Source organism: Saccostrea cucullata, unplaced genomic scaffold (assembly GCF_032062105.1).
Source record: "Saccostrea cucullata isolate Sc308-1 unplaced genomic scaffold, CSIRO_AGI_Scuc_v1 ctg1817, whole genome shotgun sequence".
In the NCBI taxonomy this organism is placed as follows: domain Eukaryota; kingdom Metazoa; phylum Mollusca; class Bivalvia; order Ostreida; family Ostreidae; genus Saccostrea; species Saccostrea cuccullata.
The window spans coordinates 291,797-309,421 of NW_026928842.1; the positions used below are offsets into that span (position 1 = coordinate 291,797).

Sequence of the window (17,625 nt, forward strand, 5' to 3'; positions counted from 1 at the left end):
TTGGAGAACCTATAAAGAATCTCTTACATTATTTAGTCTGAGCATTTGCTCAACATTTTACTTAACAATCTCAAAATTTAGCATATCGGTATCTAGTCAACAAAAGACATTTTCTTTACGTACATACAATAAGTTCATCTTTTGTTTTATGATGATTTACATGTACAGTGTATATAAACAAATGTGACACATTAATTGATTTGAATTTGTGATTTACCTAAGAACATTTATATGAATTTGAGTGGCATTATGAAATATTGTGTTCAGAGTAACAATCCTGTACCATCAGGAAATAAACAGTATTCTTTTTGAGGTTTTTTGTTTGTTTTTAAATTCATTATTGGGGAGGTTCCTTTTTTAAAAGCATAGCCAAGGCCCGTTTTTAAAAAGATCTTATTCAGTTGATTGTAAAATCTTACAAAAGTTATGTGTCTGTTAAAAATTGTTTAGATAAATATATCTTTCAAAATTCTTTTCAAAAGGAATTAACCTTTTCTAAAAGCTTATTTTGTAATGTAAGAAGAGAAGTATTTGCATAATTACATTTTGATTTAGATGTTTTTTTGTAAAACGAGGCCTAGACTGATTCAAATTATTGACACACAGACGCTTTTTTGCCACAGGACCTTTCTCCTGTGGTTGGGGTTGGGGATAAAAAAAAATTAAAACAGTATTTTACTTTTTTCAAAATTATCTTTTTAACACCCCAAGAATGCGTCCTGAAAATGACGCTTATTAAATTGAAGTTATCGTTCTTTGAACAATTTATCCAGCCTTTTCTAGTTCGTTTATGAGCGGTGCAAGTGTATATATAAATACAATGTAAAGTTGTGAAAGTACTTGATACAATAGTAAACTATGGAGAATATTTAAGAAAAAAAATAGTATCATTCATAGACTACAGTATCTTAACTTTTAAAAGATTTTAATAATTACTTTTAAATTATTGTGAATTGTGTCTTTCTTAAACCATGCGGGAAAATGATGCCTTAGAATGGTTTATTTTATGTAACAAATTTTAAATATTTAAAAGTACTCATAAGTAAATATTTAATTATAGGGGCATGTGTACAATTTCCCATTGGACCTATATGTCACTAAAATGTATGTACAATATTTTCTTTATCAATAAAGATGGCTGCGCATGGAATTAATTTGATTGGTATAAATATTTCTGTCTTACTGAAAAACACAAAATTAAAAATTTGGCACGTTGTCTTGGATGATTTTACATTAAAGTGTTTAAATAATTATGCAACAGGGTCTATAAATTAACACTGTGAAAAAAAGTTTAATCATTCACAATTATAAATTTTATTTTTTTCATAAAAGACTTTATGATCTGAATTTAAACAAATTTTTATACCATATTTAATTGTCTAAGTCTTGGCCAACAAAGGGAAAAGTATGTTTTACTTTTGAATTCGGTCTTTATAACTGATAATGCCATCATGATTGATCTACATGTATGTGAGTAAGCCCCTAAAGATCAAAACTCTGTTAATTATAAGTTTGTAAGTTTGACTTGAGGATAAATCATTAATGATTTCATAAGTTACAGATCTTAAAGGTAAAAAGAAAAATGACTAAGCGTACTGAGATGTAAACGTTTTTCTCCAATTTAATGATTCTCATTTCTTTAAAAAACAACAAAGTTCAAGCCACTTTATTCGACAAAAATATTCAATCGAAATCTAGCTCTCATTCTTTGATTATATTTGCACGGACTAGTCTCATCAAATATCAGAAAATTAATAAGAGTACACAAAACTTTACTCTAGCGTTGAGCAAAGATATGCCGTTCTGAGTAAAAATTCGGTTTGTTTTTGAAAAATCATCTCAAGTAAAAAAAAAAAGTTTTATTAAAGTGCAAAATTTTCATTGAAGTTTTGTCATTTTAAAACTTTTCAGGAGTTCGTTATGATATAAAAACTAGAAATATGTCCATAGGACATGAATGCCCCTCCGAAGATATAAAAGTAATGCACCATAAAAATTTGCATTAGTGTATGAAATTTGATGATAAAATCATGGATGGATTCTTTTAATAGATTGAATTGTAAAAATTGGATATACATGTAGATTATAAATTCTCAGCAAATTATGTACATGTATAAGTGCATAAGCTTACATAAATATATCTTAAATGATTTCTTAAAAACTAAACAAAATGCAAATTTAAGAACAGTGAGGGCAAGGTTAGAGGACAATTCTAGGTCAAACGTCTTGACGTTACAGTATACGTAATTGAATAGGTTAACGTTACAGTTGGATAACTCTAACTCATATCTAAATTTCAATATATTACGTTTAATAAAATGTTTCGATTGGTTTATTTAAAACTGAGCTAAACACAAATGTAAGAAAAATATACTCAAGGTCAAAGGAAAGGTAATTGTAAGGGGCAAATATGTTTATGCGGTTGAAATGCTTACCAAGTGAAGTTTAATTTAAAAAAATACCATGAATGCTTTTTTTAAATGCTGAGGTAAACACAAATTGATAAAAGTAAGGTCAGATCAAAGGACATGTCAAGGTCAAAATTTTGATGCAGTTGAATAGCTTATATCAGTATTTTTAAACTTACGGGGTTTGACATTAATTTCAAAAAGGGTGATCGTTCAAAGGAAAGGTCAAGGTAAAGAAAATATTGATGCAGTCGAATGGCTCTCATCAGTATGTAGCGGCATGTGCAGTTTGATAACACTGTTCTTAAATTTTTTTTAACTGAGGTACTTTTAGAAAAGAGTGATTAAGGTGAAAGGAAAGGTCAAAGTAAAAAAAAATAATGAAGTTAAATGTCTTACATCTCAGTATTTACCAACTTATAAAGTTTGATTAGCACACGATCTTGAATGGTTTCTTTAAAACTATAAGCTAAATGCTAATTCAAGAAAAGTGAGGTTAAGGTGTAAGGAAAGGTCAAGATGAAAAGAAGGTTGATGTATTTGAATAGCAAAAAGTACTGCAAAAACTGAAACGATTCTTACCAATGGACCTAATCCTGAAATTGTATCCAAGACATTGGGGTTTGGAGAAACAGAACTAACAAATTATTGTTCTCTTAAAATTGGTGTTTAAACCAAGAATGTAGTGTCAATGGACCAGGGCGTGAAAGGGGCAATGGGGGCTGCACCACCTCCACACCCTTTTTCCTAATTAACCCAAATTAATCTTTTACTATTGAAAAAGTGTGACCCCCCCCCCCTCCACACATATATTTTCTGTGAAAACATATGTAAATTCTCATATATTGCTTACGTGTAAAAAAAATTGACTGTGAAAGTAAGTTAAAACTGACTCGGTCTTATGTTTTAAAAGAAATGAGGGGGGGGGGGGGGGTTAGCAATATACATGTACTAGACCTTATAAAAATTAAATACAGATGTACTAGACCTTATAAATACAAGAGCGTATCTTCTGTCACCCCGAATGCTCCGACAACTTGAAATACCGTTTAAGAATTAGACCGTTTTGTACCACGTGGTTCTCACCACACACTCCTGACCAATGTTAATGCACATGTACCCTACCCCCCCCCCCCCCTTCTTGTAGGAATTTTTAGACATGATAAGGTAGCAAATACCCGTACATGAATCCCTTGTCTGTCACCTCCAATACTTCGAAATTCGCCATTTAAATATATCCAAGTATTGTTATGACAAACGAGGAATTCATGTATATTTGTTAATTTATCGTTTCTAAAAAATTCAAGAAGGGGTGGAGATACACTTACAGTACCATAGGCCAGGATTCTGTGTTTTTGTAGTTCTCAGGTGGTCAAGGAAGCTTTCATGTCAGGTAATGCATTTAGCATAGTTTGTGTTAACCTTCAGTATTAGGTTACTCACCAAACTTTAAAAGAAAACAGCTATTGCATTATCTTTTCTTTTATTTTGACCAAAATTTATAAGCCATTTTTTCGGAAGATAAAATAATGATTAATGAAATTTATGCTAGTGTTTTCCTTTCCCATGAGATTTTTTCTCTAATTATGTTTTGTTCCATTATAATACATGTTCATCTATTTCCTATAAAAACATTATTCTATGCCAAAGATGATGTGTCCTTTTTGATGAATTTTGACAGAAGTTGAGTTTATCTTGTTATTCATAACTTTTTATGCAATTAATGAACTACAGAGAAACAAGCACTTTTACATTTAACGTTGAGTTTATTTTTGTATTTCATGATTTTTTCTCCAATTATTGCACTTCAGAATAACCCAAATTTATATTTTAGAAGATTATTAGACACAAACTGAATTAAAGGTAACTTGACACAATACTGTTAAAGTTGCATCGTGGTTTTATAGAGAAATTTCATAAAAATAAACTCATTCTCTTCTTTTCTTTTGGTCCATAAAAACGTAATCGCTGTCGGCAGAGGCACAGACACATACTTATTAGGAGAAACACGTTCCTCTCTCCAGTATCGGTGAAGATGTCCTCATCATTGATATTCAGAAAAGATTCGTGTCAAACTATGAATATGTCTATGCTGGCAAAAAACCCGTATATATTGTAATAATGAATTGTTAAATGAATTTTGGAAACTTCATTTTCTTTTTCTTTTATAATTATTTTCACCTGTGTGACATCGACTGTGAACTATTTTCAACTATTGTAATAAATATATACATTGATTTGCAATGAAAAACTAATATATAATCTACAATGGGACTGATAACCAGTATTATAGTCAAGCGGCATAGCTGAAAATTTTCAATTAATTGTGCATTTTGTGATAAAAGTGTCAGATTAAGTGTATCGATAGAGCAATATATTACAAACATTTTTGGATATTGGGCCACTTCATTGATCAATCATAAACAATTTTGGCAACCATTTTTCAAAATGGCTGTCAAACGCCACAATAATAAGCATACTTCTGTAAAACTATAGAAGTACTGGATTAAAAAAGTTTATAAATACCTCTGTATATGTGCTCATAATTTTAAAACTCATCCGTGCTTAGGGCTCAAGCAAGATAATTTGTACATTAACTTTCTTTGAGCTTGTCATCGTTAAATTTTCATTTTTTTTTTATATTATGTCAAATTTAAGGTCAAAGCAAACTGAAGCATTGGATTGTGTCATCCTTGATTGAAGATTGTTTTACTCCAGTGACACTTTCTCTGTTTAAGGGGAGGTTACTGATCAACAAAAACTTCTTAAAAATCATTGATTAATTTAAGCTTGTTAAAATCATGGTACCTGGTGGCAGAGGGGGCTACAAAGTGGTGTGAATATCTAGGGGAAAACTTAAAACTTCTTCTAAAGAACACAAACTTTGGTTTATCCAACAGATGTACTTTTCTCACGCATATTCTTTGTTATTCAAAATAAGCTCACGAGCATATCGTCTCTACCTTGTGGATTTCAAGTTTTCATATACTCCCATGTAAACGTTGATCCTTTCTTGTGGCTCAAACTCGAGACCTAGGGATGATAGCATATCTTTGAATAAACCAAATCTCTGTGTTCTTTAGAAGAAGTTTTAAGTATTCATTCCACTTTGTAGCCCCCTCTACCACCAGGTACCATTTTCACACTGAATTGTCTACGGATATTTGCGTTTACCCATCAAGACAAGGAGCACACAGCTATGTTACCGATCGACAGGGGATGCTTACTTATTTGATCCAAACTCTAATTTTTTTTAGAGTGTCCTGTTTGCTGACTCTCTAAATTTGTGTTTGCTGACTGATCCAAATTTGTAACATTCCATTGAATATTTGAGATTAATTACTGTATGCATTGACCTTCAAAAAGTCTACAGCTTTGATCACTTTCAGCTCTTACAGAGCTTGCAATCTGTTGTCCACCTTTACATGTAAGCGAAACATCAGAACACCCCAAAGTAAGCAATGAAGAAATGGATACCAAGAGAGTGTTCTCTGTATTTCTCATTGATCTGAAACAAAATCTTATGAATGCACATATCAAGGATGACAAAAAATCTCATCAGCTCTTCTCTGAAGGAAAGTAGGTGGACCAGAGATTAATACGGATGTTTCAAGATGGCCCAAGTATACCTAATTTGTTTATTACAGGTGTTTGATCTCCTTTTTGATCAATGACTAGCAATCCCAGTGAAACATAGAGCTGCACTGTACATGCATTACCTCTTAGTTCTGACTTTTATTGAGCTTGCAGACCATTCTGCGGAAAGTCTGAAGAGAATTGGAAAGATAAGTTTGAAATATTTGGTCAAAGAAAGTCTTCGTTCTGTTTGGACTTATTTCTATTCATCTTAAACACCCCTAAAACATTAAAGCCATTGAATAACCGGATGGAAGGGCTTGACATCACTGTGATGTGAGAAGAATCTCCTCTCCAGATTGTCTTACAAATGAAACAAGGAAACCTCGAAGATTTCTTTTAACATAAGTATCAAGCTCGTCTCCATTCTTTGGGGTTTCATTCTTTGGAGGATTTATTCTAGGATTTTCTTCTATGCACGTAGGGTTTTCAATGAGGATATGTAGCCCGAGGCTCAAACGACATATACTAATTACTGTAGATCACTAAATTTTGGCAACACCTTGTTTTCGCGAAATAGTCATTGACTCTTGATAAGCGAAACAAAATTTTCACTAATTGTGGTTATTGCTCAATAAAATCATTGGCGAGAATTAAAATTTCGCGAGCAAAGTGTCTGGCGTAATTACGTGTAAATAAGTTATCGCCAATAAAAAGTGATTTTACAGTAATGAATGGTTTATATCATTGCATGAAGAGTCAGCAGATCTTCCTTCGATCAAAATTTTAGCAATATTAAGTTTAAAAATGCATTCATGTACATGTATATAGCAAGAGCCAATTGAAGCAGGCTGCTGAGACTTTTTTACTAATAGACAATAAAATGGACGCTTTTGTGATTTTAGGAAGGCATTAAACTCGCATGAACAGGGTTTACTGCCTTGCTTAAAGTCAGTAGCTTTTTCATACAGAATTTATAATATCAAAACATTGTAGATATTGTAACTGTGACTATATGGGAAGTATATCAAGAATATAGATAAGACTGTTACATTAAATTCAAATGATATCGATAACTAGATAAACTGTTTATAAGCTCTTTGTATCATTAAATTATATCTAAAAGGGATCATATATTAAGGTAGTCCGATCCTCAGGTTTATAAAATAAGCAGTTAAGTAATCAAAAATACTCATAAAAGTATCTTAGAATCCACAGAGTTATGTAAATTTATCCACAGTATTTCTTCTAAGGTAAAGATTAAAGTTAATCATATTATATAGGGAAAATCGTCAAATCTCCAATATTTTTGCAGAAAAAACGAATAGGAATATCAGCTGTGCATTTTCTAATTGCAAATTGATCAACAAATATATTTTAGGTTAAAAAACGATGGGTATCCAGGTATTCAGAGAAATTGTCATGATTTTTATACTTATTTGGTATTTTTTTGTCTTCTGTTTCCGTCATGTATTGTATAATACATAGTGTAAAAGGCTTTTGCTATCATTGCAAGACACCACAAATCACTTCTCATTTTATATCATGCTAATAATCATTGGTATCTAAGGCTGGATTCAAGAAAATCTTATTTCTCTTAAACTGTATTATATTTTTTCCTTTTATAGGGTACAAATGTCAACTTTTATAAGACCTTCTCTAAGACTTCCAGAAACCTTGAATCTTATTAAGATTAATATAATGAAAATTGTTGCATGAAAAAAATTTCATTTTCAAGCTACATTTTGATGCATTTCAAATTAAATATGAATTTTTGGGGTTATCCTTCCTGGCTGAGGATTGGATATCCTTAAATCAATATCAATTTAGGTTGAGGAATGTGTGAAATTTACTTACCTTTTTCTCATCTTACGACATAGTGGCAAAGTTCAGCTGTACATGTTAGAAAGAGATGTCATATGCATATACTTTATTATAAGCACTAAAAAAGTTTTGAATAGTAATTAATGTACTGTTTTTACTATCTTAAACCATGATAGTCTGTGAAATTTGTGAAATAAGTTAGGAAATATTAACCATAAATAATTTCAAGAGGCCATTTTGTAAAATGGATGTCATGGCCGTCAGGGCGTGATTCTGAGATGGCCCAATATCCAGATTTATTTACATTGTGAATGTCTATATTTGTGCCAAAAATGGTGCTTTTATCCCAAAATGCACAATAGGTCCCCTATGCCGCCGTACTATTATAATTTGTGTAAAAATCCTGGCAATTTATTTTATATCATTCCGACAGCATTACTCAGGAAAGCGAGGGCAAAGTGCGAACCTGAGGGAGGTCTTCTCTTCGCTGGGACAAATGTCATCGAATGAAGCTGTTTTAAAATACTGCAGTGGATTAACTCGAGATCAAACTTTTCTTAATGCATTAATCAGACCTGGGCACCCCTTATCACGGGCACCTGCCATCGCCTGAGCGTCCTAAGTATGTGGAGTCCTTTTTACCTGTTTAACGTGTGGGTAAAGGAATTACAGGTATTGATCGAGGGTCTCCAAACAGTGGTAATAGGCTGCGGATTTAATATTCGTATTTGTAGGTCTACATAATGAATAGCGTTCAACCCGGATATAATGAAATGTTTCCATACAGTCGAGTTTAATGAATCAATTCCTCTATCACTTATTGGTTCAATATTGTGTTTCAGAATGACATGTCGCTTAATATCGGAGTAGCTATTGTAGAAATTAAAGAACAGTATTATTTCTTTATAGATTGACACATTTATCAAATTAAGGGAAGATAGGATGTTTCTCGTGAGTTCCAAATCATTTAGAAGCAAAGCGAAATATCTTTGACATGCACCTTTTTGTCCTCCTTTTTTTAAAAAGTCACTTAACAAAGAAAAATGAACATACTTTGAAACCTAGGTTAGGTAAAAGTTTTATCTTTTTTGTCGGTCATTAATGAGTCATTCTTTTATTGAATAAGCAGTTATGATGTTATGGTCAAATCCAGTATTCTTACTTCGCTAAATAAATTTACTGTCAGCAGAGTGACGGGCCCTGCCCGGCCCGCTAAGGCCCTTCTCGTTATATCATTTATCCTCATTCTTTTATCTGACTCAGGTGATAAATTTTACAATTTTTTCATACTTATTTTTTTACACGAGAGAGACATTTGCCGTCGCGTTTGGTTATGAGTAGTATACATCATAGAAATGTTTTCTGTCGATTAAGGACGCTATCTCGTCATGTAAGGGTTATCAATGTGTCTTTAGCGTTATATAAAACGATGAAGAAACGTAATATTCTTTTTATTTAATAGTTTATGTCATAATCTGCAGTCCTTCAGGCATTAATGATTAAGACAAATATTTCTTAATTTGATGCCTTTTTCCACTAAAATTTAAAGAAAACATGTTGAAATATTTCTACATTAATATCCCTTAGCATTAATTTTTCCGCTTAGTCAACTTGCTTTGTCTTATTTTGATCCATTTCCTGACTCTGACAGTTGTATAATTTGTATGGATTCTTTTTCCTACTTATTTCCTTCTCCTTGTGTTATTTTCAAATATTTTCATATATGTTATCCAAAGTCTCTTAAAAAAAAATAAAGAAAAACCTGTGATATCTAGGAAATTTAAGAAAAACCTGTGATATCTAGTAATCGTATTTGTTGTAAATTTAAACTGAACTTCGCTCGCGCAAAGAACAAGCCACAAAACACAAAAAGAAGAAACTAGTCTTATTTTTAATATTGCACTGGTCTATACTCTATTCAGACTGTACCAAATGCATTTTTATTCTAAGGTGGAAAGAATCAAATTGTATTTTAACACTTTAATTTTCACGCCCGCAATTCAATTATTCTGATTATCACTGAGGGGTGTATTGTAATCACGCTTCAGTGGAGTTAGAGCTTTAACCGAGGAATATTGCTGATTTGATAGCTACTTCGATTTGGTTAATTAAACACAAATATTTTGATATAAATTCAATTCAAGCGACGATTTTATCTAAATATTTGGAGTTTGTTGTGGTTAAAATTTGAATTACAACACAATACTTTTGTTCTTATAACCACGGGGCTTCACGCCTTCTCAAACAGTAACAAGAAATGCATCCACTTTTTTTTTTCTTCTGAACTGCAAGATACAAGAAAAGATATTGTGTCTTCATTATCCACCTGAAAAAAGTGCATATATACGACTTTTTTAAGTTTGCAAAACCATTGGAACATGTGTCACTGTTTTCTATAGAAAGAGACCAATAAAAAAATTGGTTTCTATTAGGAAAATGTACATTCAGTTCAGTTCATACCGAAAGCGTGTTCCTTCAATAGCTGGTGAGAAAATTTTGAGAGCTAGAGAGGGGAGAGGGAAAAGAAAGAGAAACGAGAGAGATAGAGAGAGAGAACAAGGTTATCAAAAGTAAAATATTATTTATTATGTCCCCCCTTTCTCCGAAAAGAGGGAAAAGAGTGCAAAATGTGCTCAAAACTGTACATCAATAGATTTATAATTTTAAAAAGCAAATGTTAGAAATACATTTGAAAAAATATATTTTTAAAATTTTCAGAACACACATGCATCAGTGAAATTCATTGTAAACCAGGAAAGTTCCTTTTTGCGGTCAAGTCAGAGATTGCTTGTTTTCTGACAAAACGAGCCACTAGGCAATATGCTTTACATATACCCCTTGATATTTTATGTACAAATGTGCATATGCCCTACATTCCTGTCATGTATCTTATTTTCTCAATGACTAGAAAGCAGCAGAATCAGTCGGCTCTAGAATTTTACACCCTGGTATTTAAATTTCAACGATCAGGTTTTATATTACATAGCCTACAAGAGGTGCAATTTAAATATGTTTCTGACCATTAGCTATGGTAATGATATGCCAGTTACAAAGAAACATATGTTTATCGTGAATTGATTTATTCATGAAAACACTGGCAATAAAGTTTTGTATATCACACAGTCGAATTACACGGAGCTTGAGAGAGGGAGAAAAAAGGAGATATGGAGTTACTTAACATAGCTATTACAGTACATCCTCAAATTATCAATGATTACCATATGATTATCGTTGAATTCCCAACTTTAAACGAGAGACGAAGAGGGACGAAATAATAATGTAATCTGGGTATAAATAATGTCACAGGGCCAGCCATTCTCAATCAAGGTCCCCATAAAACGTCCCATTATCTCCAGCCTCCAGACTATTCCAATATCATTTTAAAGCATTCAGTCGGGCCCTAATGTGGTGCTTCCATTTAACGGCAGTGACAGTTCGTTCAGTGATACCGTGTTTTATAGTCGCGGTTCTCTGGTACCTAACAATACCCCGTTCTCCGCGTGTATGAGGGCGAATACCATCAGCCTGCGGAAATGGCTTTCTTTGGCAAAGGCCCGTTTCCTAGCTTGCCAAACATTTTACCTTTTAAATCAGATGGAAGTAAATTTATGATTTGATTTGGCTAATAAAATATTTGAAACAGTACAATTTCATTAGACTTGCTGTAATTTAAGGGTGCGTTTTCCCCCTTTTCTGATAAGCGCGTTTGTGTTTTTTGCAGATAAACCTCTCTTGCATGTTTCTAAGTTTTAAATTGAGAGATTGAATTTGTTAGTAGATATTTGTTTTTGTTTTTTTTTTTTTTTTTTTTTTTTTTTTTTGCTTTAATCGAAATCGATTTTTTTTAATCATTCTTAATGCAGGTAAATACTCCTCTATAGTCATTTTTAATTTTCAGAGAGAAAGAGAGAGAGAGAGAGAGAGAGAGAGAGAGAGAGAAAGAGAGATATATTTAAGTTTCCACTTCCCCCCGATATTCTATTTGATCCCTTATCAAAGGCTGTTTGTTAACTATTTTAATATGCACCAGGAATTTTTTTTAGCTTTTACAATACATGTATTTCATAATAATAAAATTGGGAAAAATGTGATGTAATATATGTGCGTTATTTTTAATGATTTTTTTCTTCCACTGAAGAATTAAATCTTTCTATAAAACATTAAAATCTCTTTGGTCTTGAAAGGTTCATGCAAACAATGAACTTTTTCTCAAGGATTTATTTTTTTCCTGTATATTTTTTTGATAGGTCTCCTCGACGAAAATGGATCAATTTAAAATATGCTGAGCACTAAAAGTATTGGCAATATAATAATTTAGTTTGGTTTTGCACTATTGTTTGATTTTTTACAAAAAGTTATCAATAGTATTTATAACTGACCACTCTGTTATTGAGTGTGGTCTTTATGCAGTTCCATTCACACCATTCAAGTGTTTAAATAAATAATTAGTAAACGTATATCGGACCTTTTTAAGTATTCATATCCTATTCGCTCCAAAAACATAACGGGAAGTTTCAATGTGCTGGCCAGGTAAGAAAAGCAAACATTGATTTTAAGCAATTCAAAGACTCTGAAATTTAAAGAATGAAAATTTATATATAAAGTTAAATCGATGAAACATAATGGAACAATGAAATCATGAACTATTGTCCGTTTAATAATATATCAAAAGAGCCTCTCTATTGAAGCACTGCGTTGACCTGACGAAAACAGAAACCCATATGTTATCGTTCGGCGAATAATTTACTCATAAAATATGTCAGGAGAATGCTTAAAAGCTATGATTGACGTTGAAGCTCTTCACTCGCGACAAGATCAAAGGCATATGTACCGCCTACCTTGACTAGCGGAAGGATAAATAAATAGAATATTTTTAAGATAAGAAATAGTGCAGTAGATCATGGACTCATTTAAAGTCTGACACTGCTCTAGAAACACTACAATTAAAATCAATAGAACAATCATTGATTACGGAATCACCTCAGATGAAGTTTGCGTTATTTTTAGCCAGATTAGAGGAACATAAATTGTAAACAGTGCGGATGGATATTTAACAACGTGTTTTGCTGTTCCGGTCGGCTGCTCTGGTTGACATTAGATCGGTGTATCGCTCCTACAAACACAGTGTCTGTTCACTTTACATCGATGATACACTAAACAGCTAAGTATGCTATCTCTGTTGTATTGATCTTCACACGGAAACAGTCCTGTTTATTTTTTTCATCTGTGCCATGTAGTAGTTGGACTTTTACGCAGTCAACTAAATTTCTTGCGACAATGCACACGTGGGTGCTTTCCCTCATCCTAACCCTCTACGGTGGACTAATCCCGGGGGCTAGGGGACAGATTTCTCACCGTCACGCGCGATGTGAGAGAATTACTATACCAATGTGTATGGATATGAAATACAACCTTACAAGAATGCCAAATTTAATTGGACATACAAACCAGAAAGATGCTGCCATACAGGTACACGAGTTTACACCTTTAGTGCAATTTGGATGTTCAAGATTATTACGATTTTTTCTGTGTTCTCAATTCGCGCCAATGTGTACTGAAATGGGAGATGAGACCCTTATTATACCAGTGTGTCGTTCTATGTGTTTGGAAGTCAAAAGTAAGTGTGCACCTATATTAACCAAATTCAGTTTTCAGTGGCCACCAATGCTGGATTGTTCAAAGCTTCCTCAACACGATGACCCTAAACCGAATAATTTATGCATGGAAGCGCCAAACATGACAGATGATCCAAAAATATCGGACGGCACAGGAATATTTGACAAAGAAAAAGACCCGTCTGATTGGTTAGACATTATTACAAAACTTAAGATGTCAAATTCACCCATAGGATCAAAAGTGAAAAACCTTGGATCCCCGGGGTCTAAAGGGCATAGGTTTCCAGACGTCCCCCCGGAGATATCGTGTCCGGACAGATTTGTCCGGGTAGACACGGGGACGGACAACTCCACGTGTGCCGCTAGATGTAACGTGGACGTCATGTTTCGTCAGGCGGATAAAAAATTCGCAGAGTACTGGACGGTTGCCTGGGCTTCTCTTTGCTGCCTGTCCACTGTGATTACATTTCTTACATTTGTCATCGACACCAGTCGCTTCAAATACCCAGAGCGACCAATCATTTTCCTTTCCATGTGCTATGCCATTTACTCATTTGCCTTTTTTATCAGGGCCATAACGGGCCCCAATGCTATTTCATGTGACAAAACCATAGATGGTACGGAATTTATAATTCAGGAAGGATTAGACAGTACCTGGTGTATAATTGTCTTCCTTATTTTGTATTTCTTTGGAATGGCTAGTCAACTCTGGTGGGTTATTCTCACTCTAACATGGTTCCTGGCTGCTGGACGAAAATGGGGCCAGGAGGCAATAGAGACCCTGAGCAGTTATTTTCACATGGCGGCGTGGGGCATCCCGTCCATAATGACCATCGTGATTCTAACCATGAGGAAAGTAGATGGTGATGAATTAACAGGATTGTGTTATGTAGGAAACCAAGATATTAAAGCATTAACTGGATTTGTGTTAGCACCTTTAATAGTGTATCTTCTTTTAGGAACTTTCTTTATTCTCTCTGGCTTTGTGTCATTATTCCGCATTAGAAATAATTTAAAACAGGACGGAACCAATATTCGAAAACTGGAAAAACTAATGGCCAAAATTGGCATTTTTTCGGTGTTATATACTGTGCCAGCTACTTGTGTGATTGGATGTTACTTTTATGAGAGGGTGAACTACGACGTTTGGTTGGCAGCTTCTAAACTTTTAAGTTGTGAAAAGACAGAAGACGGGGGAAAGGACTGTAGCCTACCCCAGTCTATCCCGCAAGTTGAAGTCTACATGTTAAAGATATTCATGTCACTTGTAGTGGGTATAACAAGTGGAATGTGGGTATGGAGCTCTAAAACTCTTAACTCTTGGAAAACTTTCTTCTCGAATCGATTCACCCGCCGGAAATCTAACGTGGGGGGTAGCGGGAACATTGGGTACCACCCGGCCCCCGTGATCGTCATGAAGCCCCACCACGGGCCAAAGGTCTCCTCAAAATCGTCCGGTTCCAGGGTCTAGCAATTTATCTGTCGATTTGAATCGTGTAAAAAAAAATATGTTTTGTCTTTCAGAAACTCCTTTGTTTATTTTGTAGAGCAAGTGTTCATAACATTATTTTTGTAGACAAGGTTGTCAAGCTACAATTTTGTTTCTTGTACTTAAGGGAAAAAAACTCTTTAAAGTTGGGTTACATTTAAAAATACATTGTTTGGGACAATCCACAAAAGCTCTCGTAAAGTAGTGTCTTCATCATTATTAAAAAAACTCGTTAACATTTTTTGCACTTTGTTGTTCGAACTTAATAGCAAGGTTTGTGTCAAAGATCCATTTCAAAGAGAGAACATTGAATAGATAGTTTACAGGCACCTTTAAGCAACGTCTCCGATTACATCGGAAAATTACAGCTTGGAGTTGGCACAATAGAAAGGTCGGGAAGGGTCTCCAGATTTTGGGGTACGTTCAGAAATATCATATGTACTCGCGCCGGATCGAATTGGAAACTCGAGACGAGTTTGCTTTAACAATAACAATGGAAAGATACTTAGACGACTAGCCTATAACAAGACTCCTCTGGTTAATTGACCACTTGACGGTATCGTTTTAAAATTGTCGATTGCTGATCAAAAACTAATTTTCTGATTGGATTTTATTTTATGTAATTTCGAATACCTTGTCATTTGAAATAAGATCGAACTAGGTTTAAGATTTCAAGTAGGTATATTTAATTTTTGTATAGGGGAAAATACTTCTACCGATTTTGAGAATTTTTAAATTTTTATGTTCCTGTGTTATTGTTCTGGCAGTTATGTCAAAGCAGTGACGTGGTTTGAATTTATTAAAGTAGTAAAAAAGGGTTATTGAACATGTATGAATATCATTTATGCCACAATCATTTCAGAAAGAAATGTGTGAAATATAATTATATATATATACCTTGTCATCTTGGGGAGATGATTATAATTTTTTTAGAGCTTTGTTTTATTCAAATTCACATTAGGTGTCAATGGAATGTCCCAAACTTTTGTTTTTATTTGGTGAAAATTAACAGTCAAAAACAAAAGACATCAAGTTCTTTCTATATAACAAATTTAAGTTTCCCCATTACTGCAGCTTTTTATTGTTTTTTCTCCAATTTTCTATTGCTGCTACAATAGAATTTCAATTTTTATTTTTTGTTATAAAAATGTTATTTAGTCATTGTTGATATTGTAAGAAAACAATATTGTTACAATAAAATCGAGAAAAATTTTAAAGTTGGGCATGTTCTGTTTCCAGTTAATGGAGTAATTTTTTGTTTTTTTATCTTTGACCAGGGTGGTATTTTTTCTCTCTCTGTTTTTACGCTATCACTTCAGTGAAGACTGTGTATGACCTACAGCAAAAACTACAGACATTTTTGTTTTACATTCGTGAACCCTAGAACCACTTCACAAGCCCTCTGGTTTAGAATATTAATATATTCTTTGTCACCTTCAACTCATTATATTCTAATTAAATACATTTCTGATCCAAAGTTGATTTAATCAACCGAGAATATACTAGTACTAGTTTGGTTAAAAAAAATCAAAATGGGATGTCTGTATGTGTATACGTGTTGAACTATAAAATATACATGTACATAATAAACGAATTATATTGGGATGCTTAAAGATACAGATATATTTGACACTAATTCTGATGACTTTTTAATGTTTAATTAATTTGAAAATGAAAATAAATAAGTCAATAGCATAAGGTACATTAGAAAATCATATCATATGCATGTAATGATACACTAACTTCTTTTAATTATTTAAAAACAATTTTTAAATTCATTAAAAGTAGCATTCATTATTACATATAATTAATTAGGAAGTATCGACCTCTTGCTCAGAGATTGTGATATGATACATGTTAAGTTCGTGATCAGGAAATTTATATACCGTGTGTTTGATTACGGTATGTATAAGATGAGTTTTCTCAAAAGTACATGCCCAACGTTTATGCTTTGTGTTCTTTTTACCTTTTGTACACCTTGTCAGCTCTGGTATTTTATAGAGCGACAGTTACCGGAAAGTTGTTATACGTTGTATGTTCCTAGTGCAAAATTAAATGGACATTTATATGCATATTTATCTGACAAAACATGTCTCAAATCCTTTTAATAGTTCTCAATGTTGGTGTTTATACAAACCTCGCAGAAGTGACACTCTCCCTAGGACTGTCAGAGCCGGGGATGATAGAAGGTTTCACCATGGAACCACATGAAAATGCCTCTTGCCCCGTCGCGGATAACGCGGTGACCGAAAAATGTCTCTTAACACTACCAATCTTGAAAGGTATTTATTCTAGATAAAAAGCAGCAAAGCGTTTTAATTTTTATGTGTTGCTAGTTTAAACTTCTGAATTGAAAGGTTTTAGCATTTACGGGTTTTCAGTTCAAAGCTTTTCCATGGAAAGGAAATTCCATGTAAGAAAAAAGAAAACAAACATATATATGTAAATCAGTGGCCTTGCGGGTGAAAGGCGTGACAAATATATGTGCTTCACAAATAGCTCCTTTTTTTATGGGAATGAATTGGTTGGAAGAAAATAGCTTCATACGGAAGAAATAGAGGGAATGATTAGTATCAACAAGAAAATGGTTAAAAAATCGAACGAGCATATCAGTGAAAAATATAATAGAGAAAAACACATTAAGGATGTTATATTATTGATTGTCCATGTGTCATTGCGACTGATGCTAAGATAAGAAATGGTTTGGTAGATT

The 17,625-nt window shown here is 33.2% G+C and overlaps 1 protein-coding gene across 1 annotated transcript; it reads left to right on the forward strand.

The window, feature by feature from the left end:
• The first annotated feature begins 12,742 nt into the window (after window positions 1-12,742).
• LOC134278917 (frizzled-9-like) lies at window positions 12,743-15,956 on the forward strand. The gene has a single exon (XM_062761229.1). The coding sequence runs from the start codon at window positions 13,086-13,088 to the stop codon at window positions 14,892-14,894; it is 1,809 nt and encodes a 602-aa protein (XP_062617213.1). The 5' UTR covers window positions 12,743-13,085; the 3' UTR covers window positions 14,895-15,956.
• The last annotated feature ends 1,669 nt before the right edge of the window (window positions 15,957-17,625 follow it).